The 24,540-nt window shown below is 45.7% G+C and overlaps 2 protein-coding genes across 9 annotated transcripts; both read right to left on the reverse strand.

Moving 5' to 3' along the window:
* Nucleotides 1–1,765: 1,765 nt before the first annotated feature.
* eif4ba (eukaryotic translation initiation factor 4Ba) lies at nt 1,766–14,692 on the reverse strand. Of its 7 annotated transcripts, none has more exons than XM_084704973.1 (15): nt 14,604–14,692; nt 11,955–12,095; nt 11,017–11,222; nt 9,614–9,730; nt 9,203–9,257; nt 8,908–9,054; nt 8,272–8,406; nt 7,577–7,744; nt 6,928–7,189; nt 6,172–6,260; nt 5,771–6,026; nt 4,663–4,697; nt 3,271–3,400; nt 2,579–2,651; nt 1,766–2,146 (listed from the first exon to the last, which is right to left on the reverse strand). In XM_084704973.1, exons 1-15 carry the CDS (start codon nt 14,614–14,616, stop codon nt 2,066–2,068), a joined length of 1,908 nt encoding a protein of 635 aa, XP_084561099.1. In that variant the 5' UTR covers nt 14,617–14,692; the 3' UTR covers nt 1,766–2,065. The 7 variants fall into 7 exon arrangements, with proteins under 7 accessions (XP_084561099.1, XP_084561098.1, XP_084561097.1 ...); XM_084704972.1 differs by having other exon boundaries at nt 7,571–7,744; XM_084704971.1 differs by having other exon boundaries at nt 8,260–8,406.
* Nucleotides 14,693–15,442: 750 nt separating this feature from the next.
* LOC146273374 (keratin, type I cytoskeletal 18-like) lies at nt 15,443–20,473 on the reverse strand. 2 transcript variants are annotated; one of them, XM_084706038.1, is made up of 8 exons: nt 19,879–20,473; nt 18,373–18,455; nt 17,695–17,851; nt 17,346–17,510; nt 16,886–17,011; nt 16,190–16,410; nt 15,885–15,935; nt 15,443–15,655 (listed from the first exon to the last, which is right to left on the reverse strand). In XM_084706038.1, exons 1-7 carry the CDS (start codon nt 20,380–20,382, stop codon nt 15,911–15,913), a joined length of 1,281 nt encoding a protein of 426 aa, XP_084562164.1. In that variant the 5' UTR covers nt 20,383–20,473; the 3' UTR covers nt 15,443–15,655; nt 15,885–15,910. The 2 variants fall into 2 exon arrangements, with proteins under 2 accessions (XP_084562164.1, XP_084562163.1); XM_084706037.1 differs by lacking the exon at nt 15,885–15,935.
* Nucleotides 20,474–24,540: the final 4,067 nt, after the last annotated feature.

The following is a 24,540-nucleotide window of genomic DNA, read 5'->3' on the forward strand; positions in this document are numbered from 1 at the left end:
TTCTGCCTGAGGCAGACTGCCTCTTTACAACATGAAACCTTTCCTATACTGTGCTTTCTTACACTTTTGCATTAAACAATCTTGCTAACACTTCATGCATTTAATGATAGCCATTATTCTGCACCTTCAGTTTTTACTGTACTGTAGGTAGGCTTTTGCCATTTAACTTGGAAGTTTAAGCAACCTTGCAAAAGTTTCCTAAATGTAGGCCTACATTGACAACATGATTGACACCCCTAACTTAATGTTTGGTAGGACAGCCTTGCTTGACCCTTCAGAACAATGTTGCTAATCAGTTTGAGCTTAAACCTTTCCAGGGTTCCTTAAACTGGAAAAATGATACATGGCTAGTGTCTGACCTAGACAATTCCTATTTTCATTTTTTTTTTACATGTTTGGCACACAGTGACACAAAACAGAACAGTAAGTCTTTAGCTTACAAGTTTTAAAACAAATTTGAATATGCAAATATTTGGGCAGATATTCAGTTTTATAAATACGTATTCAAAAATGTCATTTTAATTTACTTTAAGAAAAAAAAAGTCAAAGCTCCGACTTCTGCAGTACATTGGCTAGGCCTGCCTTTCTAAATAATTGTCAATTGTGCTAAATTCTGCACATTAATGAGGTGGATCAAAAACTTTGGTGATGCAAACAATGTTTGTTGAAAAATGATTGAAAACATGTACATTTAGCATACGCCATGCTTAGAAATCACAACTCCTTACCTTTTACGTATTCCATCTAAGCTAAACTGTTCAGTCCACTGTCCAGCATAAAACGGAGCACGGAAGTGTGCGTTTATTATAACCCCTTTGTCAATGATAGGCATCCAATTATTCTCCTTTACACAATGACCACATATCTGTGGAAAAGATGACAGCAATTTCTTATAAATTTGAGGACATGTTACAAGTCTCTTAGTAAACCTTGCAGCCTGCTATGTGGAGCTTCTCACAAATATTTGAATCATTTTCTTGAGGAAGCGTAAATCACAGCAATAGCTGTGCATTTCTTTTGAAGACTATGGGAAATTAATGACTTGTGGTCATCATTTTGGTGATGAGAAAAGATTGAAACATCTGTGGTGTAACTGAAGATAATCAGGAATGAGACTGGATGTTGGATGAAGTGTTTTGATGGTTGTTTTTAGGAACCTTGCCTCACAGTCCCACCAAGGTCGAACAAAGTGTATAGCCTTTGTGAAAAGCAAGTGGAAATGGGAGAACCAGTGAAAAATGGAAGTCTGAACATCTGGGATTAGCTTTTTTTTTTTCTTATGACAGTTTTGCCTACATTTACATTTCAGCAATTAGTTCACGTGAAACTAAATACAAGCAGTATCTGGCCACTTGTACAGCAGCTCCTTTGTTTGCTTAGTTAAAGATCATATCTCAAGGATATCATGCAAAAATACATTAATCTCCTGATAAAATACAAATTTCGTTTTTCGACCATTACCTCATGCTATATCATAACCCAAATTAAGTGATCCGACTATATGCAAGAGCAGCTGGGATTTCATTTAATTGCTCCCAAAATTATTCTTCACGCTCCCACATGCAAATGACTCCCAAACCTTCACGCTCCTCAAAGCATCAAGGGCAAAAACACAAACTATTTATTTTGTTGTCAAACCCCAGGGTCAGCTATTCAACCCAAGGTTAACTGTTCTTCAACCAACAAACATCCTTGTCACCTCAAACTAACTGCTAACGCAGTAGATGAAGACTTAACCCGCTGAGTCACAAATATACAAAAAAAATATTTTTTCCCCCACTTTATTTATTTATTACAATTAATTCATTTTTCCATCTCTTTCATGTGGCTACAACTCCTTTCCTTTTTCCATTTAAAATAAGTCCAGTATGTGACTATTCTGTTTAGAAACCGAAAAGTCCTGAAAAAGAGGGGGTGGGGTGGAAGGGGAGGGGGTTCAAGGAAGAGGGAGGGGGTGATGCCCTCCGCAGGAGCCGCTACTCGAGATGAGGAGATTTATTTAAATGTGAGATTCTTTCGTCTGACGTTTCCCCTCCTCGTCTCGCCGTTTTCTCTTATCGCCGTCTTACTCCAAGCCGTCCTCCACATCATCTCCTTGGTCTCCGTCCATTAGCAGAGCTGCGTACTTACTGGCTGAGCTGAACTTCTGCGTCAAACAAAACAGACAAACAAACGTGTCCGTCAAGAGCGATCCCCACCATTCTCCCTTTCCTCACACAGCATGGCTTCAGATGATGCGAGAGACTTGCAGGGGCACCAGGAAGAGATTTGGTGACTGCCATCATCAGGAAGGAAACCAGGTACTATCTAGCAGCAGAGAGCAGAAACCCAAGGAGTTTCACTGAAGGACTGAAGCCAACATGAATGGACAATTGGGTGCGGGGAAGTGTCAAAAAGGGGGGCGGGGGGGGGGGGGGGACTGAAAGCAACACTATACAGTGTTGTGAGGATTTCCAATGGAAGACTGAACTCTGAAGACTGACAATGGAAGGGATGGGGTGCAAGGGAGTGGTGGTTTAGGAAAGACTAAATGCACTATGGGGGGGGGGTGAGTCAGACTGACATCACCGGGACTCACGGGGGTGGGGGACTCTTCGTATTTCTTTGGCTCTGGTGCTGGTCTTGAGTCTCGGTCTCTTCTGTTATCCTTTCTACAATCAGAACGGACACTAGGTCAACCTTCGCTGGAGTCTGGAGGGTCAAAGCCTATTTAAAAGTGCACATACAAGCACTGACATTTACCAAGAGGCATGGTCCGATTGGTAATGGGCTGCTGTTAGGATTTCAGGCCATTTTGATCAAGTCACATGAAGGACATTAGTCACACCCTCGTCATCTCAGTATCCTCTAAAGGCTGGTTGACAGTTGTCTGAATTACTTTCTTACAAGCAGGTATCAATGTCAATCAATTGAAGTAGTAAACAATTTTGCATTTTGTCAGGTTGTGCAAAAAATAAATGAATAAACTAAAATGTGCCATTCATGATTCCGTACTGAAACACTTACACATCCATTTTAAGTTAGCCCATTATTGGCCATTGGAAAGAGTTAGTTTGCAGTTCACAACTTCAAACTGAATACATCCCTTGTAAAAGGGAATTGTGGTTAGTCTCTAAACAACTGGCCATCTTGAAGGACAAGAAAAACAAAAACAAAAACAATGTCTTGAGTGATTTGACAAATCACGCTGACTCTAAACCAGCCTTTAAAAAAGATCCCATGTAGGTATCCTGCCTGTCCCCCTGCTAGCACCACTCGTTTCGGGCTGACCTGTCTGCCTCCCTCCGTCGGTCTCTGTTGGCCCCCTCTCCTCGGCCCCGCCCAGCTGCAGGCCCTGCGGCCCCCCCTCTACCCCGAGAGGGCCCCCGGTCCCGACGCACACCGTCCACTTTATTCTCGTCTGCAAGGGAGAGCCCAAACAGTGAGGATGGGGTTGGGGTGGGACTGTCGTTGAAGCGACACTCAACCGTCGTTCCACGCCACCTTGGCTAAAAGCCCGGGTTGCATTGAAGAGCGTTATGGTTTGGCCCTCTTTGACGCAAAAGCGCTCCTGTGTCGAATGGGAAGTTCACACATCTATAGCATTGCCGTCTTGAATGCAACCGGACTTTGGGGGGGGGGGGGGATTGGGGGGGGCGTGGAGAACCATCGGCCTTCAATGGTTGCAGGGTCTGCCGCTTTCGCTGAGACAACTTGCGTCGAGTGAAGATGAAGAGCCACAACAAAAAGGGACGCCCGTCATCTTCTGTCGACTGCACAAAGCAGGTTCTAAATTGGCTGGGCACAAGCGAAATGCGGTAGCGACCAGTGAACCAGACTGGGTCTACCACCCCCGCTCCTGTTTGGTGCCCCGACACACGTAAAAAAACCGGCAGACACTGCGTCCGTTGACGACCGTGGGTTCCCCACAGCAACACTACAACCAGCTGCCCAGTGGCGTTCCCAGCTCAACTCTCTCTCTCTGTTTCAGTTTCCCACCTCTTTAGTGAAGGACTCGAGCCGGGATGAAGTGACCCAGCAAGTCCAACTGTTCTGAAAATTCTGAATTTTTGCTCAATATATGCCGATATGTCGTTGAGCACACTTCCATGGGGTTTCTCCTAAACCTACTTTTTGGACCAGATGATACTTCTTGCAGTGGGTTCAGAGATGGTTGAACCATCAGGAGAGGAGGTCCAGGACCAAGACTGGGCAGCACTACACTACAGGATTCCAGATTAGACTACAGGATTCCAGATTAGACCACAGGATTCCAGATTAGACCACAGGATTCCAGATTAGAGTCCACTCTGCTACCCCCTTGACCCAGTCTTCCCTTGTTATATCCAATGAATCAAAGCACCAAATCATCAAAACACTGAGCTGGAAGGGAAATTACAAGAAAAGTTCAATTCAACTCCAGTCCTCTACAATGACTTGGATGTTAAGGAAAATCACATTACCAATTAGAAGTGATTCAGGGGCGAGGCCGATTAATAAAACCCAAAATTGTCAGTCACACTCAATCTTGACTTCAGAGCATAGTTTCTTAGTCTGGGAGTTAGACCAAAAGACTCATGTCAGATTACTCTGGATTAGGTTAGAACCACCAAAGTCTTGATTGCTCCTTATTTAGACAGAAACACACTGACAAGGTCACCGGTACCCACGAGTGCAACTTACCCTTTCCAGATCCTCTTTCATCTGCAGAATGAGAGCTGGAAAACAACAACAAAAAAAAAACTCAAATACATTTTCACCAACATGCTCTTCATTGTGTTATCAAGCATGAAAAATCATCTTTACAATGCAACTCTCGCCGGAGCAATAGGTTGCTTTGCAATAGTTTGACCACGATCTAAAAATTCTAATAATGTATTTCAAGTTTTCCGGTTCATCGTTACTTTGGTAGTAAATCTATATTAAAATTCAGTTTACGTTTACAGAACATTTATGTTTTATTGTTCATTTCTGTTTACTTGGCCGGCCGGCCGCCAAGCTATGCAGGTGGGCCGCAAGGTGGAAAAGGTTGGGAATGGATGCACTTTAGTATGCAATCTGTTTTGCAAGTTTCACATTGATTAAAATAACTAGCATTTGGACGGGATCAAGTCTTGCACACAACTTCAGCCAATTCTGAACCTCAGAATGATCCAATATGCTAGGATGAATAGTGAGCAATAGGGTACCAGTGCAGCAGCTAGTTTTGAAAGACGTCATTTCCTTTCATTCTACATCATTCTAAATGATCCTCCGTAAACGTTACTTTGACGCAGAACCATTTTGATGGATAATAATAAGTTCTAAACACTGAAAACGGTTCAGAATTCTAAATGGGATTATGCACGCTCAAGGCCACAGGCTATCCACAAGCTTGTGTAGGCTCAAACCAATGAATACATGTCAACACTTTTCCAGCTCACTTACATAGCTTGTCATTCTACAGCAATAGTTTAGATACGATTTTTCCCTGAAACTCCTGGCCATCACTTGGTCCTTGTTTGCTGGGATGCAAACAGGCTACCCTACTAGGAAGACAGCTAGTCATTCATTTGCCTACATCTTTTTGATGCAAAGAGAATAACCAAAACAAACTATGGAAACACTAATAGGACACTGACTAATAGACGCACATAATTCACTACCGGAAAAAAGAGGCAAGGAAGAGACTCTACCAAAATAAAGAAATACCATTTTGAAAAAGTTGTTAAAATGTTTCACATTTCGTTTTCCTTTACAATCATAATAACCATGGCTTTCGGACGTCACATCAATGATTGAGACCATCTACCTCAGCTTGGGGGGTGTGGTGCCACTGGGGGAGACTGGGGCGCGTCCATCGCCATCGCTGGACCCTGCGCTCGCCGTGCTGCGCTTTGCCCAGGCGTTCTCCTTGGGAGGGGGCGCAGGCATCACCTTCAGGGGCTCCTTAGAGGAGGTGGAGGAGTTGGAAGAGGGGGGGCGTGCCCCGGGAGAGGGCGGGTCATCTTCCCTGCCACTGAACACCTCGTTCTCCACGGAACGCTCGCTTTCTCTACGCCGTGAGGCTGGGAGGAGAGGGGGGGTGGGTTAGTCAAAGTTGTCTCCCATGCCAAGTTCACCATCTCAGATAAAACTGGCCCTCTCATCCTCTGACATCGACTCAAGTGCTATGGAGGTAAAAGCAGAAACAAGGGGGTGTTTTAAACGTACCTCTCCCAGAAGTGCTTCCGGGCTGTGATGACTCACTTCCTGTGCGGGAGCGTTCAGCGGGAGGCTCCTCACTCCGCCAGCTTGGGTCCCTGAGGAGGAGGTCTGGTTAATACCCTGAACCATGAAGGAAGCATTCAATTGCAAAAAAGGCACAACGGGTACAATCCAGTACGCAGAGCTGTAGGAAAACACTGCATTATATGAAATAGGCAAGTCCAAGACTTCATAAGGCACTACTTGTGTAATTAAATTAACCAATTGATGATATTCATAGATTACTACAGATATTCCATATATTTATTAAAAACCTTTTTTGCAGAGGTTGGTCAACATAACCCTTGAATATCGTCCTGCCCAACTGTCAACTCCCGACCCCGTCTCTCTCCTGTCATATCTGTCAAGCAGGGTGCAAAATGCCAAAACCCCTGAAGGTGCAACGCCCACAAGAGAAGCAACAACTCGAAAAGGGCGGGGGGGGGGGGGGGGGGACCCACTCTGTGTCAGAACACGACACCTTCCATTTCTACGTGAGCCGTTTGTCTACTGCTGACGCTTCACTCTGGAGGTCATCCCAGATCGCTCCCAGCTTTGGTTTCATTCTCTCTGGTTGGTTTTCCCCTCTCCTTTCTTCTCCACAATTGTACTTATGAATCACTCTTAATTTTCTCTCCATCCATGAATCAATTCCTTATACCCCACGACAGAGCAACAACAACAACGGGTAGAGGGGGGGGGGGGGGAAACGCTGCTTGTGACCTGTCTCTGTCGCGGGGCTTCCTCTCGGGGCCCCGGTTCTTGTCCTCCTCCAGCTGCCTCTGCAGCCGCTCCTGCTCCTTCTTCAGACGCTCCTCCACCTCGCGCTCCTTGGCCGCCGTGTCCACCGGCTTGGCCCCGCCGAAGATGGAGGCGCGCCCGGAGCTGGGAGCCGGCGCTGGGGCCGCGCTGCCGCCTCCGCCCTGCTCCTCTTCCTTGGGTACGCTGCGGGGCTTCAGGTTCAGCTTGGGCCTCTGAGTGGGACCTGAGAGGGGGAGGAGAGGAGGTGGATGCGGTTAAAGGAGGGGGACGAAGGCGTCTATAGTGAGGTTCTGTCCGGAGACGTAATCAATCCGAAATCAGTTTCTCGCTGGTTGAAGGGACAGGGCACTGCCGCCCTCTTCGCAGGATGGAAACAGACAGCGAGCGTAGACCTACAAGCAACGACCAAAACAAATCCAACCTTCTAATCGGTTGGCTTGTGGTGCACTTCCTCAATGATTGCTTTTCGATCGAAAACAAACACATTTCACACCGCACCAATGGGGTTTCATGCCATTCCACAGTTTGTGTCTGGGGAGCTAACAGGATGGCTACTGTAAGTCGTGATGTTGTAAAGACGTAGTATTGATACTCTTCGTTTTACCCTCACCTTTCTCCTCGCGCCGCTCCTCGCGCCTCTCGAAGCGGTCCTCGCGGTCGCCGCCGAAACCGCCCCGGTCCCCGCCGTAGCGGTCGCTGCTGCTCCGATTGTCGTCGTAGTCGCGGCGGAAGCCGCTGCCAAAGGCGCGACGCCCCCCGCCGCTGCGAGAGTCGAAACCTGGGGTCACACGTTTCACAGAAGTACGCAGTTCAGAACTGAGGGGGAGAGGGGGAGTTCTTCAAAGCTTTACGACATACACAAACTGCAACTCAATCCTGATATTGGATAGTAACAAACAGAGCAACAACAGAACAAACAACTAAAAGGATTCACTTTTCCACCGTGCACATGGTAAAACCACACAGAACTTCCATCAAGTCAAGTTATATTATAACACAGGGTTTCCCGCAGCACTTTGCAAGTTAAGGCGGCCGCCTAAGCAACACGCCTGCCGCCTTAACTACGTCGTTTATTTTTATTTTTTATGAGCGACACCCACTGTGTTACTCTGTTGTTTTCTTCCTTTCAGTCTAACGGCAGCCTCCCTTCTCTGCAGAACGCATAAAAATGAGTTTTTTGAGAGAAACATCCCCCCCCGCCAGCTTAACGAACACATTTTCTGCGGGGAAACCCTGCGACAGCATCCAAGAGTAAGAGAAAAACAAAAAAAGAATGTAAATATGGATCCTCACTCGTGGCCTCACCTCCCCGGTCAAAGTCTCTGCGGTCCCTGTCGTCATAGCGGTCGCGGAAGCGGTCCCTACCGCTGTCAAAGCGGTCGTTGTCACGCCGGGGGCCGTCCCGCCCGAAGCGGTCAGACTCGAAGCGGTCTCGTGACCCTGGTAGGGTGGCGAAGGGAAGAAAGGAACGTTGACGGACCAAACCAAACAGATATTTGGAAAACATCCGCACAATCAAAACAGCCGATGAAAATAAAACGATTGTTAAAATGTAATGATAAAAAAAAAAAAAAAGCTGTAAAATGCACCCCTAGCCTGGAAGTTTTCCAGTTCCAAATAATTTACTTCTTCATGTCAAAAACCTCAGTGTGTGTGTGTGAGAATGCGTTTGTGTATATATTTTGTTTTACGTGTGCATGCCTGACGCCCTGTCCTGCAGGGCTTCTTGGCTCAGTGATGACGTACATTTAGCAGACACTCTTATCCAGAGCGACTTACAGTAAGTACAGGGACATTCTCCCCGAGGCAAGTAGGGTGAAGTTCCTTGCCCAAGGACACAACGTCATTTGGCACGGACGGGAATCGAACCATCAACCTTCTGATTAATATCCCGACTCCCTAAGCGCTCAGCCATCTGACCCCTCTTACTTTCTGACTTACTTTCCCCAAAGGCCTCTTCTCTCTTGGGGGGGCCGTCGTCGGCGTCTGCGGTCGGACGGGCCCTCCAATCAGTATCTGTCTTGTCGGGACCCATGTCCGCCATGCGCCCTCCCCGGTCCCGACCTCCCATCTGACCATTGTCTCTCTCTGAGGAGGGCAAAGACAAGTTAGGGGGCGTCTGGAAACGCCGGCAAAAGACATTTTCCCACAAGTAGTTTTCTTTTATGAATTTTTGCACGAGGAGCGCACATGTACGAAGGTCGGCACGTTCATGTTCACGAGGGTTCTGGCTTACCCTTGTCATTCGACTGGTCTGCAATATCCACACGGATCCTTCGGTTCCCCAGGTTCTACGGGGACAGAGGAGGAGAACTCGGTTGGTCTGTGGCGTGCATTATGAATAGTATCATAAATAGCAGGTAGACATTTGGTCACATTCGATTCGTTTGCAATGCATTCCACCAATAACGGGATTCTTAAAATCCTAAATTGACACATTTGTGAATGTCATTTTCAACTCATTTTGTGAAAAATTTAGGCAGAGCTTCACATTATTTAGGTCAAATATGGACTTGATTAGCGAGAAGAACAGATTATGAGAAGAACAGAGCACGCATATATTTTTCAAGGAATAACTGCATGGTCAACCGCGGCAGTAAAACACGATTTCAAAGCCTGTTGAGAACGCTGGGGTCGGTCATCTCACCTCCTCGTTAAGGCTCAGTGCCCTCAGCAGGGAGTCCACGTCATCAAACTCTGCGTAGCCGAACCCCTTCAGCCTCTCGGGGTTGCTTGGCTCCCTGGGCAGGCGCACGGCACTGATCTGGGAGCGACGGGATGAAGACGGGGCGAGTCAGACTGACAGAGTGTGAGTGAGTGCGTGTGCTGGTTGGACAGGCAGGAACGAAATGGAGAGGTGGTTAGAAAGAAATGAGCACGAGAGCGCGGCACCTGGGGCGCGTCACTAAACGTTCCCCTTGTTCCTCCCCGGGATTGTACATGTTTGAGGACCGACAGAGGAGGGACTAGGAAGATAGACACTGGGAAGCCTGGTCCACTCCCAGACAGTGACACCCATTGCTGATTCCAATCCCGCCCCCCTCCCCCGAAGACTACAACCACGCATCATCTGTTTACATCCTCTGGCGTGGCTGTGTTAGCTCAACAGTTGTTAAGTACCTTCACTTGCCTCCAGTAACGCCACACAGACCCTCATGCATATTCATGAAGGAAACTAGTCAGCAGCGGCCCGAGAAGAGGAGACATTTACATTGAGTCATTTAGCAGACGCTCTTATCCAGAGCGACTTACAGTAAGTACAGGGACATTCCCCCCGAGGCGAGTAGGGTGAAGTGCCTTGCCCAACGACACATCGTCATTTGACACGGCCGGGAATCGAACTGGCAACCTTCAGATTACCAGCCCGACTCCCTAACCGCTAAGCCATCTGGCGCTTTTCCGACGACTGGGATGGACTCTGGGTCTTTGGCACCGCAACGGCCTGCAGCCGTGGGCCTTCAGACACGGTGACTAGCGCAATAAGGAGCAGACACACGGGAGGATTCTAAACTGCACACAGGTTTGTCGCCGAGCGTGGGAACTTGCAGGGCCGTTACCAAACACAGACTTCTGTCGTTTCTTCAGCAAAGGCATACTCATACAGACATGAATAAAACGAAAGTGGGAACCTGGCAACCGGAAAGTCCAGTTTTAACGACACTTAATCCTTCCTCTGCCCTGTGGGTTAAACGAGCCTCCCTGTTCTCAAACATTGCCTTGGACAAATGAAAGCGGGAAAAAAAAACAAGCCAGGCGTGGGAATAAGAGATGAGCGAGTGACATGGTTTTAACGATGACCGAGGGAAAAGCTATTTCAATTAATCTCCCAAAAACACTGGGGGATTGTCTCCAACACATGACTTGTACTAGTGTCTCCAACAAACACCCAAGCCCTATTCTACAGACTCCAGTCCAGTGGTTCTAAGAAAAGACACAGGCTGTAAAGCCTATTGTTAAGGCTCTCGTTCACCCTTGAAGCGCCCTCCATATAGGTGGAACATACGAGACGAGGAAAGGAGACAAGACGGTAGGAAGTGGAGCAAACATTACCGCCAGGCCTCGGAAGAAGTCTTTAATGGAGTCTTCGGTGACATCGTAGGGCAGGTTGCCCAGGAAGGCCGTGTAGGGGGGGCTGCGGGGGAGGCGTGAGCGGTCCACGTTGGGCTCGCGGGCCGACCGAGGTGCCGTGGGCAGGATGGAGCGGTCGATGGCCGGCGCCCTGTACATGTCCTCCTCCGTGTGCCAGGAAGTGGAGACTTGAGGAAGAGGAAGAGGAGGAGGGATGAGGTGGTGAGTGTGTGTGTGTGTGGAGGCAGGTGGTGGTGGTGGTGGTGTGTGTGTGTGGAGGCAGGTGGTGGTGTGTGTGTGTGTGTGGAGGCAGGTGGTGGTGGTGTGTGTGTGTGTGTGTGTGTGGAGGCAGGTGGTGGTGGTGTGTGTGTGGAGGCAGGTGGTGGTGGTGTGTGTGTGGAGGCAGGTGGTGGTGGTGTGTGTGTGGAGGCAGGTGGTGGTGTGTGTGTGGAGGCAGGTGGTGGTGTGTGTGTGGAGGCAGGTGGTGGTGTGTGTGTGTGTGGAGGCAGGTGGTGGTGTGTGTGTGTGGAGGCAGGTGGTGGTGTGTGTGTGTGTGGAGGCAGGTGGTGGTGTGTGTGTGTGTGTGTGTGTGTGTGTGTGTGTGTGGAGGCAGGTGGTGGTGGTGTGTGTGTGTGTGTGTGTGGAGGCAGGTGGTGGTGTGTGTGTGTGTGTGGAGGGAGGTGGTGTGAGGCAGCAGATAACTTGTGTCCAGGCACAAAATATCACAGTGTGACAAAATGACTGCACCTTAAATTATGAGTGCTACGTCATGAGAGCAACTCGGACGCAAGATAAAGATATCAACCCATAAATACGACAGTGCAGGTCGTTTTAAGGTGTACGCGAATCAGAGGACGACTGACTTCAACCGGACTTGAACGGAGTGGTCAGTGCCGTGGCGAGGAAACGTGCAAACTCACCATCTCCCTCCAGGTCGTCGGTCTCGTCAGCCCAGCTGGTGGACTTGGCGGGAGGGTAGCTGGGGGCAGCATTGCCCCCACTGTCCTCGGCCAGGAAGTCAGTGAGAGTCAGGGTCTTCCCCTTCTTATTCTTCTTCTTAGCTGGAGGGGGAAGAAAAAGATGGGATGTTACAAGCTAGTTGTTATGTTTACAAGCCGATTATGAGAGACTTTCATTGCCCTGTTTGAGGACCAATGGAATGTTCTGTGCTTATGGCGTATTTAGTATAAACCAAGAGTTACACAACAAGCAATAACATACTCCAGGAATGCTATGTCATCATAAACCTCAACCTTTTTATTAGCTGCTAATGGCTTAATGGACATGGAGATTGTATGGTATTAAAAAAAACTAATGGCAAAACAGAAAGTCCTTAAGCATCCTCCATAGTCAGGACCACAGATACCCATTTGAAAATGTACACATTTCCGTGGTTCTTTTGTCTCCTAGACAGTTTTGCCTGGGAGTTTCAACAGGTGAGTCAAGAGCTCTTATGCAAGAGGCCTTGTAGCCTTGAAAATGGCTAGACTTCATGTAGTCAGCAATATTAGTGACTAAGTAATAGGCCAATTAACAGCAGTCACAATAGCAACACACCCAAACAGCAGCTTAATAAGGAGCTTGAACACTGACCAAAAACATGGCAGTCGAAATAAATGCTTAGATCCCCAATTGTTGTCCTTACCAAAAAAAATACGCAAGAAAAGGAGTAATTTGGGAGTTGTACAACAGGCTTACAGCCTTGGAATACTATGGGATGCCATTACCACCAAGTCTCCCAGACAACCCAGAAAAATCTAATTTCTGCCAACCCAACACAACAAGTGAATGGTTTTTGTAGAAGACTCACTTGACAGCTGCATACGAACAAACCGATAGCATTCATTACCCAGCGCTGGGGTGCTCCCATGCAACCGGCAAGTCAGATAAGGGCTGAGCACTGTGCAGCCTAGCGTCTTCCACAAGACGGTTTAACAATGTCAGCGGTCAAAGCAGGACAAGCCAACTTGTCCTCACTGGCCCATTCTAAAAGGGAGTGGCATGGCTGCACTGTTTTGTAACTCAGAACACTTGAGCAGCCAATTATATGGCTTGTTAAAATGCTAGTTAATTAGGGGAAAAGAATGCAGATGTGCTCAACTTCTTGCAAAGGAGCATGTGTCCCAGATATCTCCATCACACAAGTCGAAATTTAGTATGGGGACTTGCCCGCCCTGTGAGGTGGGTAAATAGAGAACCAATACCATTCAATAGGGAAAGTTTAGGTTTGTTTTGGTTTGTAGCGGACAGGAAGCAACAAAGCAGGATGGCAGCTTCATTGTGAAAATCCCAGCTGTCAGGACATTCTTTTCTCCTAAAACATCACAACCACACACACAACTTTGTTTTCAACTCCAACCCTTGCCTGGTACACATTGTACATACTCACTGTTTACAAGCGGGCTGGACAGTTGTCACATATGCCAAACTGTCCTTAAATCAATAGAACTTTGGCCAACTCTTACAGTTTTTAATGTTGATGAATTATTTGGACACCCCCTCTCCCCGCCACACACAAACCACAGCAATATCCTAACCTAAGCATCATGTCCGTGACAAATGGTCTGATCAGCTTTCAGATCGAACTTAAGTACAACCTTAATTCACAAGTGTTAAGATTACTGAAATTACATTTAGTTTCTGTGCATGCTGACGCTAGTTGGCAAGCTAACAAGGTGGCTTGTCATCCAATTCGGCTCCCATACAGCTAGCAATGTACAGTTAGCTCGAGCTACCTAATCAGGCAAAACGATGTTTCTAATCTAGTGATCAATATACCGTAGACACAATATGCAGGTTAATAGATTGCTAAGCACCTTGCCTTAGTCATTATAAAGGCTTAGTCACCAAAGGACTGCTGACGACGGGAAAGTATGCTAAGGTTTAGGGCCTAGTGCTCGTGGCTACGCCAGTACCAAGTGCGCCATCGTCAGAACTGGAGTTTGTAAGGCAGTCGGTTAAGTTATTAAGGCACTAGTGGTGTTTAAGAAGTGTCAGACAACTGACCAGGTTCACCCATGGGTTTCCACATAACTCATCTGGGAACCCAAAATGTGCACGTGGGGGTATTCATTGAGAACCCCATACCATTCACCCAGCCCCTCCTCCAAGAAATGCGCTTGCGCCTGTAGCATAGCTTCCCTAAGCCGCGCCACTGAATTGTGGCTAGCATTGCTACGAAGGCACAATGTGGCATTTCTTTCCGCAGTGGCCAACACAACACCACATGTCACAAACCGACAAAGACAATTGGAAGAGATAAAAGATCAATATTAAATCTAATTCCAGTGTCCAATCCGATGCACGGCTCAGACCAAAACTATAAGGAAAATGATCAAATAAAGCAAATCGCTCTCGCGGTGTAGCTAGTCGGCTACATCCCTTCTCTCGGCCCCTGCTTCGTATCCCTTAAAAACAATCAGTAAATACTTTTCAATCATAGGACACTGCCACTGATTTCAACGGTAAGGCTTATGCGTTCCTTAAAACCACATTCAATAAGTTGTGTCGAGCTACTACCCCCTGAAAACACCTAAAAAACCCAGGTCGTTCACCCACATAAACCTCACCTGACGCCGCCATGTTGGAGAGCGAGATAGTACCAAATTCCCGGATGAAGGCGTCAGAAGTTTATTATCGAGCGCGCGCATCTCTGTTCACGAGCCCACTGCTCACTTCTTGCCCCTACAAGTTATTAGAACAGTAGAGATAATGTTTGAAATAAGATCAGAATTCACGTTTTAAGTTATTTAAATAACAGTACATCCACTTGACAACCTTGCCCCATCTACATGCTTGTATCACTTGGCAACCCTGTCCACTGAAACAGGGCAGCCAACTTTTCAAAAAGCCTAGGAGTGAGATTTGGTGGGGCCAAATGCTCGTACAAAGCAATGCATTCTTACCTCATAATAATAATAAAATGGATTCCCGGAGAAATCTTTTACTTGCCAATTTTTGTAAACACGACACACACAAGGTTTTTATTCAGGCGTAATAACCCACAACATGCCCCCCCCCCCCCCTTCCCGACACACACACGTTAGCACACAAATTGGAACGGGTCCTCTGTATTTCTCACATCCATGACTGGCCTCCTCCCAGGACAGTCAGGAACAGTGGGCGGCCAAGGACACAGGCAGAAGAGCATCTGTTCTGCATGTTTTTGGGTGTTTTTAGTGGAGAAACCCCAGGTGAGCACGGCAAGAACATGCAAACTCATGTTACAAACTCACGCAACAACAAAGATAGTCTGAATTTTCAAATATCTTCAGGGTCTTGGCAAGTCCCCAAGGTGGGCAGACGGTATAATAGCAATCTAAAGTTAGACATCTTACTAATTTTCAACACGGCCTGAATTCATAGCTCCACAGTAATGGGATGAATACAAAATACTCAAAACAGCATCTTAAAAGGTGTTCAAAAACTTTATTTTGGTACTTTGGTCATTTTTAGGTCAGTTGTTGACACAGCACTGAAAGCTTTGCTCAGTGAGACTGGCTTTTAATGCAATGATAGTTCTGCAATAACTGCTCTTTGTTTGGATGATGATTATCACCATGATTTTCTCTTTTCTTTTCTCGTTGTTCAAGCCTTCAGTTCATCCAGAGCATCTTGGAGCCTGGATAAAAATCAACAAAACAAAAGCATTGTTTTGATAGCATGCTTTGATAGGGCAGATTGTCTTGCAATACCATTTATAAACCATAGATGGCATCCCGAAGTTTGAAATGTGGATGTATCACTCTTACTCATTTGTGAAATTAACACTTTATATGTTACAGATATCCAACTCTTGATCTCAATCCTACTGTACTTTAGGACTGAAAGAGTATGCATTCACAACATACCCTATGGCCCTGCCTGGACACAGCCCCTAGCTTCTAAGCTGTTGGGTAGATCTGAAAAGATAGGTATGTGTTATGGCAGACAGTTTAATCTTGCCATGCAATCTAGCCCCAAGAGGAATTTATAGGTAAACGAACTAGGGTGGATATAATGTAGTTCCAATTGCTTTTATTCAATGAACAAGGGATATAAAGGTTCAGAACGGGATTCATGCAAACAGGGTCGAACGCATTTGGGAGAACACTTAGTCAAAGTCTAGGATTAGTTTCCATCCAGGAACATCTCATGGCTACCTCTTCATACTCACTTGAAATCTTCTCCATCCAACAGAGACCTGTAGGTGAGGATCTCAGCCTCCAGCTTCATCTTCATGTTGAGCAATGCCTCGTACTCCTGGCCCTGGTGTTGGATGTTGGCCCGCAGGTTGGTCAGTTCCCCCTCCAGGTTTACAATTATGTTGTTGTACCTCTCCATCTCCATGTTGTTGCGCTGCTCCGTGTTCCGTAGCGTGTCATCCAATGAAGCTTTCTATTGTGGAGGAGCAGAAGAGGAATGTTGAGGGTGGTGGTGTGTGAATGGTTTATTATCTGTTGGTGTAAACTTGAAGTGCTGCATCGGGAATGATGATTCAGCCTGTGCTTGGGGAAGGCCAAGTCAAAATGTACTTTTGAGAGATCCCCTTTGAAAATGTTGAACAATGTATTGTTGAATTTTGTATGGAAATGCCAAATATAAATACTAGAGAGAGCTCAACTTCTTCTGCTTTGTGAATGTCAGGAATGTTGAATGTCAGTAATGAATAGCAAATGACCTCTGACTTATGGGGGCTGATATGCAGTGCAGTAGAGGAATGGGGCATTTGGTTATGGAGGTCAACGGGTGCAATTGAAATGCTACTCATTCCATCCCCCAATGTTTACGATGTCACTTATGAATTCCAGAGAATGCAGCTGCAAGAAGACATTAATGGTGTATGCACCAAAACATTGTACGTGTGTCTCACCAGGCTCTGTTGGGACGCCAGCTCGATCTCCAAGGTTTGAATCTGTCTTCTGAGGTCCGTCATTTCCATCTGCGCTCCCTGGAGAGCCTCGGTGTTCTGAGATACCTGCACTTGTACATCTGAGATCTGACGGTAAACACAGGGAATTACAGGGAGGAAGCCATGGAGGGATGGGTCAGTAAACCATAGAGGCAAGTGCTCTGGATCTAATTGTTGGGACAGTTATGGGTACGTTGGGATATTTGGAATACTTTATAATGTGAAAGAATCCTACAAATCTTAGATTGAAAATATTTTCAAGGACCAAACATGCAACCTTGCAGTATGCCAGCTTGAATTGTGCATGACAACACTGAAAGCAACGTGTTCATGGTTTTGTCACTGTGATCTGGCCGAACGTATCAATGTTGTTTAGGTCAAGCCAGACTAACTGTGCATTTCTCCGTACACCCAAGCTTACCTGATTTTCATGCCAGATTTTAAGGTCCTCTGCATTTTTCAATGCCATCTTCTCATAATTGGCCCTCATCTCCTCCATGATCCCGGACATGTCTTGACCTTTGGGGGCATCGATGTCCACCTGCACTCCTGACTGGGCAACCTGGTTGCGCAACTCCATGACTTCCTAAAGGAGGAAATCAGGTCAAACAGGAAGAAACTTCATTTAAAAATGTTACGTTCTTTCATAGATCCTCATGGCCTCCCATGGTATGATAATGTGTCATCTTAAATGTTAATATGATTTTAGAGAAGTGGTGTATGCGTGCAGTACAGTATATCACAAATCTTTAATCTGGAATAGATTTTACATTATCATGGTTCTTCTTCAGGAAGATCAGTTCCTCCCTCACAGACTCGATCTCACTCTCGATGTTCATCCTGCCCATGTTGGTTTCATCAAGGACCTTCTTCAGCCCCACAATGTCTGCCTCCACTGACTGGCGAATGGCCATCTCGTTTTCAAACCTGTATAAATAAATATGGTTTCACAAACCTGTTTGGTGGTATGAAATATTCAACTCAGAAAGGCCCAAAATGGCTGCCATTGCCATTCGTTGCTATCAGTGCACAAGATGGAGTCTCTGGACACCGGCCTATGTTCAGTTTAGCTGTTCAACTCGCGTGGTTCACATTAAGAAGGAATTCTTGAATCATCACCCAAGATGATACCAAAGCAGTTTACAAAGAGGGCTGTGTAGCATTCTGTAGAGGTTTCACGCTAGACTTCACACACCAAGTATTTTAATGAAAAAGACCAGATAACTGCATAAAGATGACATCAAATCCACTTTTTGAACTTCACTTAATGCTGCACCAAATTATCTCCCCAAGGTCTGGCATGAGTCAAACTTTTGGTCTCACATTTTACAACTGTGAAGCGTTAGACCATTTTTATAAAGCCAGTAACATTACACAAACAGGCAGACACAAACTGGCAATCTTCGGTGTGTGGTGAGAAAATGGATTAAACTGTTTTTCAGACTCACTTCACTCTGAAATCATCAGTGGCTAGACGGGCATTATCAATTTGGAGCACAAGGCTGGAGTTATCCACAGTCGTATCAAACACCTGAGGGAGAGATATATTGAATAATTACTTTTTCCCAAACTGAAAATGTAAATATATACTCTAGATGGATAAAAAAAAAGGTAACAAATAATTTAAGACTGTAAATAGTAATTTATGCACTTTTTCTGGATGTAAGTTTTTTTTTTTTATACAGTCTTTGTTCAACCATTAATTGCTGGCCAACTAGTAAATGACGACCTCAAAGACAAGAATTCTGACCAACAAACAAAACTTGAAAACTTGTATGTGGGTCATGTTATGGGAGCAAAACATGTCTGAATCCATGGCAACTGCCCTGATCGCCTATGTAAAAAGAGGAACCTCAGATGGAAAAGCAATGTAACGGGTTTCTTCACAGCTGAGTATGCTGTGAGTTTTCATTGTTAGAGGAATGGGCTGTGCTTCCTGTCCCTCATGACACACGTTCTCTGTTCCCCCCAATGTGAGTGTGTGGTTGTGTTGGAATGTTTCCTTTTCGGTTTCTGGCTGTGTCTATCTCTGTTGCTGTTTGGCTGTTTGCATGTGTAACCATGGTTTCCAGTTAGTTACCCGACGCAGTAAGGAGTTAGGTGCTGCGTAGTTGTCATTATTAGCTTCACGGGAAATCTGAACTCAGGAACAAAATATGACACTCCAATGTGGCGCTGGATATTAAACAACCGGTCACATGCTGGAAATGTGAAGAGGAATGATTTTGAGTGGAACACATCTGGTTCACATCGGTGTCCTCCTACGCTTGAGAATGTGGAGGGTGACCATTCAGGGTCAGAACAGTTTTTTTCTTTCTTTTTTAGTTGAAAACGTTTTATATGGGTTGTTTGGGGGTTTTGTGTCTCTCTTGTGATTATTCACTCTTTCCCCTGGTGATTTATTTGAGGAACTTCTGGTCAGTTTGTGGCACAGGGGGAAGGGAAATTGGATATTGGCCACACCCGCCATTCTGTTTCATAGGACATTGATAGCCCAGATACAAATCATGTTCTCTCCAGGCACAATACATCTAAATAATATGCTCAAGAAACGTTTATCTTTTAAATGTAAAAACATTGTTTATATGCCAATGTATAACCAATACAATGAAAACAAATGCATTTTATGTCTGGGTGAATTAAATTCAGGATTCTAAATGCAAGTAGTTCCCCTTATTCTGCACTACCTGTTTAATCCGCACCCCCCCCCCCCCAACAGCTTTCATCAGCATTCTATCTATCACTATCACTTCATTCTGTCCTATCTGCCCACTCTCTCCCTTATTTCTTACTAACAGCATCAGCATTCCTATAATTTACCTCTAATAAAATCAACACAACATTCTCGCATACAGTACAATCATTATCTTGCTATCTTTCTTTTCACCCAACTCATTCATTCATCTATCCGTCCCTCCTTCTCTCTCTCCTTTTCCCCAGCCCCCCAAACCCACCTTTTTGCGCAGATCGTCGATGACGGGGGTGTACTTGCTGTAATCTCTACTGTCCGGGCTTCCCTTCTCCAGCACCGCTCTGATCTTCATCTCCAGCTGTGCGTTGGCCTGCTCCAGGGTCCTCACCGTCTCCAGGTAGTTGGCCAGGCGGTCGTTGAGGTTCTGCATGGCTCCCTTCTCGTTGCCCATGATGCCACCGCTGCCTCCGCCCGCAGCCATGGAAGAAGCAGCACCGACCATGCCTCCACCCATGCCCATGCCTCCACCCATGCCCATGCCGCTGCTCACCTTGTAGGAGGAAGAGGACGAGAAGGCAGAGGAGCCACCAGGGGCCCCGCTGCGCAGGCCGGAGAAGTTGGCCGAGGAGATGCGGGTGCCCTGTCCGCCCGCTCCGCCGTAGGTGCTGGCGGCGCGCTGGGAGGAGAGTGGCATGGAGCGCGTGGCATAGGACATCCTGGAGGACTGCATGTCAGACATGGGCGCTGAGTACACTCTGAAAGACATGTTGGAGTAGTGAGCGAGCGATTGGAGTTGGATGGACGACAGAGAGAAAGGGAGCAGGCTCAGAGGTGGATCTTTTTGAGAGTGAGGCAAAATGAGGGAAATGGAGAACTTATACTTCTCCCCCCTCTCTGTTTCTCTCTCTCTCTCTCGCTCACCCGCAGGCCAGCCTCCAAGACCCTGCCTACATCCCCATCCTTCCCAGTCTCCTCCCTCTTTTCCCATGCTCTTGTTCACTCACAGCCACACTTTCTACACTTTTGTATGCTTCTGTCTGCCGAGAAACGAGAAGAGTTTTGGTTTATGCTTATAATCTGCTGTAAATATTTACATTTTAGAAATGGACCGAAGGAGTAAAGAAAAGAGAACAAAATTCCTGAAGACAGATAATACTTTGATATGGACATAAGTACGAGAACATCAAGATGAAAAAAACCAAGACAAAATCTTAAAAAACAAGAGTGAGAATCCAATAAGAAATGTGCTGTAATGCTGAGCTTCCAGCCACATTCTTTTGGTTTGTCCATTTAAGGCTGCAAACGTCCTTGGTATGCTGCCCCAAAAATAACTAACTAGACAAAACTGTCTGGCAAAGGAGATATAACTGCTCCAAAAACAAAAATAACATTCTTTCCCTAATGCAACAAGGCACTGATTTTAACTGCCCAGAAGCATGTAGTGCAAAACTATTGTGAACAAATAAAACTGAACAATTGATATAAAATTAACTTGTGAGAAAAACTACGATCACTTTAGTATTAAACTGCTTTTATCATAGTTTTGCATTGTCATGTTAAATTTGACAACACCCAAGCATTAAAACACTCTCATGAGGGCACAGAACTGTATGTGTGGTGACCGAGACAAAGACCTGAGGGAAACTGATATCACTGTTTCTGGCCAACAAGAAAGACTGGGGGATGGGAGTTGGTCCTCACTCAAAAGGTGAGGTAGGGTTGGGGTGCAACAAACACAAATGAACACAATAGTGCAGGTCACTAATGTGCCAAACAGTGAGGTTGCTGCATCAAGATGATACATATGAGGAAGTGCAGCTAGAAGTACTGCAGTCGTAGATTGTGATTCAATATTTTAGCGGTGTTGATCCTCAGTTTCAGAACTGTACAGAAAGACAATGGGCATGTGGAACCTTCATCTTAATCCTGCAGGTCAAAGGTGACTGCAGTCATTGTAATAACTTAAAACCTCTTTCAGTCGATGTTCCCAAAAAGTTTGAGTCGAATGAGTCACATTTTTGTCAAACCTTAACAAACCTTTTGGGTTTTATTGCATGAGAACAAATAAAAGGAACAGTTAGTATTGTCCCCAAAGTTTGTCGGCCCTTCTCAATTCCTTTATTACATTGTTTGGGCTGAAGCACATTTTTCAAAATGGACCCCAGAGAAAAACAAAACACACAGTAGCACCTAGGGGGAGTTGGCAATGTCTCAAATCCCCTTTTGAGACATTGCCATCTTATTTCTTTCACAGCTCTTTCCTCACATTCACGATCAGAAATCAAGACCAAACAACGATTGTTCTTTCCCAAGCATAAAAAGAGCTAAGCCAACTCAGCACAAAACCGCTATCTTTCATCTGCAAACACCTTTGGTAAATAGTTTATCAGAGAAGTGCTCCCTATATTGACAGAAATGAACACTCTACATACAGTGCTGGTACTTTGTAGCCTCTGTGCTACACCCACTGTGGTTTTGCAACAGTCAGGACAGGGCATTTTGGAGGTTGGGGGGGGGGGGGGGTTATCAGTAATCTTGAACATTGCGATTACATAGGGGGTGGGGAATGCAACACCATCTTGACCTGGTTCACCCTTGCATGTAAGCTAGGACTCCGGTTCTCCTAAACTCTGTTAGATAAGAAAAGACAAAGGGAAAAGGGGGAAAGAGAGGAAGAAAAGAGGGAGAGGATCCGGAGACTCTGACTCACGGCAATAATCAGCAGGAATCTGGGCAACCTCTACAGGAGCTTATGTGGTTCATGGATTTTGGACAACTGTCAGAAGACTTTAGCTCTCAGCTTGAGTTTTCTTGAATTCATCTTGTTTTCCTTTGCTCCCCCCCTGTTTTCACTCTTTTTCCAAGGGAGTGGTCATACACCCCCCCCCCACACACACACACACACACAAACACACTATTGTAGAGATGAAAATAAAACATAGGACCAGTTAGTTGGTGGAAATGCTCAAATTTATGTCCAAGACCCTGTAACATAAGTTACAATCTTCAAACTTTTTCTTCATGTTTATGAGCTGGGTGTGGCACAGATGGTGCAAATCAGACATGGTCAAAGTAAAAGAGTCATACATCAGAAGTGAGCGAAATTTGACGGATACAAGACTATTTTCTCTTGGAGATGTCATGTCCAACTTTAGCTCACACATATTCCTGTTAATGAAGATCCACGGTATAGGGTTAGGGTAATGCCCCACTTTTAATCTTTTGTCATGGAAAAACTGCCAAAGTTATGCCAGTTTTGGACTGAAAGGCTAAAGATATTAGAAGTTTACAAATTCATGAGCAAGCAATCTTCATCAGTCAGTCATTTTTTACCAAGGGGTTGTGACGTGGGATAATTTGACGCCCTAAGAGACTTCTTACAGTAACACTTTTCAAGTCAAACCTTCTTTTAGTAAACCCAGATAACTGTCTTCACGAAGTAGCAGTGCTTATGTGTTTTTTTTATGTGTGCGTGTGTTTTTAGATACTGCCTTCTTTTCTGAATGTAAAGTCAGTGACAACCGGAACACACTGTACACTGTATAAATGTATCTTGCAAAATAATCAGAAAATATCCTATATTTAATACTATTTTATGCTATATTTTCTACTCCACCAGGTGGCGCTATGCACAAACCAAACAACCCCAAAGTGGCATGACGAGGGGGGATGGGCAGCTGAGCTCACCCATCCCCTTTGACCCTGCTCTCTGGAGACTCAGCCAGAAATTTGCCACACCTTTGTTTTACAACGTGTCAAAATTACGACGTTAGTGACAATTTCACTGGAAACACATATGTGTTTATTGCTCTCAGAGTTTGTGAAGTAGGCCAGAAGGGAAGTATCATTATGAAACGGCATCATAAGGGGTCCCCCCTCCCAAAATGGCTGACATGACATCAGTTGAGATGGGGCTCGCTGAACCTCCCCCTCATTCCTCTGCATTCTAGAAGATTGTCTGCCTGGGTTGATGGGGGCCTAGTTGTTGTCAGTGGTTCTGGTCTGCTCTAATTTTGGTCGTTTTCTTGTTTGCTCCCTCCCTCCCTCCTTCCCTCCCTTCCTACCTCAACCCCATGGCATGCACGTCTCAGCACATTCCAGTATTTACAGTGTGTGTCAGGTTGACAACGTTTTGAAAAGACCACCCCCCCTTCTCCTTCGTACCCCCAAAATCCAACACGGGCCCTTAATCTACAAAGAAAATATAGTAATTATAGTGTTTCCATCTATTAGTCATCAAAAAGGGAGTTAAATAGATACAGCTGCATGTGTTTCATTTGTATGTTGGAACAAGGATTGTTGGACTGGACAATAGGTCAGTGGTCATTTGAGCATATATGGTGGGCTGCAACCAGAATGAGCTTTTCCAAAGGGGAAGGAGAACTTTTCTTATTAGTTGGTGTCTGGCCAAGAATTACATTCCAAAATGGATGACTGGTTAAGGGCTTCTTTTCCAATTGTTTTGGAGAGAAGTAAAAAAAAAATTGAGGAAGCAGGGTCTGGAGGAATGCTGATTTTGGCTCTGACCCAGAAATAACACGCCTCACTTCAAAACTAGAGTCTTGGGAAATTGGTATTATGTTATTGGTAGTTAGAGGGGTTGGTTGTGTTCCTCTATACCAGCCAGGAGCCACTTCACCTCAAAGGAGAGTGAATCCTACACTTTCACGACTCGAAATCCGGGCTGAGTGTGTGGCTTTAAATGAGCCGCAGCCCTATCTCATAAACACTACCATCATGCAAAGATAAGCTTTTCCCAGGGGAGTATGTGGGTTGTAACTTGTGTTACTAGGCAACAAGCCTGATCCACAAACTCACAGAACTGGCGTGTCAACGGCACTGCTCTGTTCACCGTACCTTTACAATGTTTGCTTTATAATCAGAGTTGAGGGAACCTCATTTTGGCATGTCAGCACAAAGGACC

The sequence above is a fragment of the Hypomesus nipponensis genome, chromosome 9 (genome assembly GCF_054491055.1).
Source record: "Hypomesus nipponensis isolate SF chromosome 9, ASM5449105v1, whole genome shotgun sequence".
Lineage (NCBI taxonomy): Eukaryota > Metazoa > Chordata > Actinopteri > Osmeriformes > Osmeridae > Hypomesus > Hypomesus nipponensis.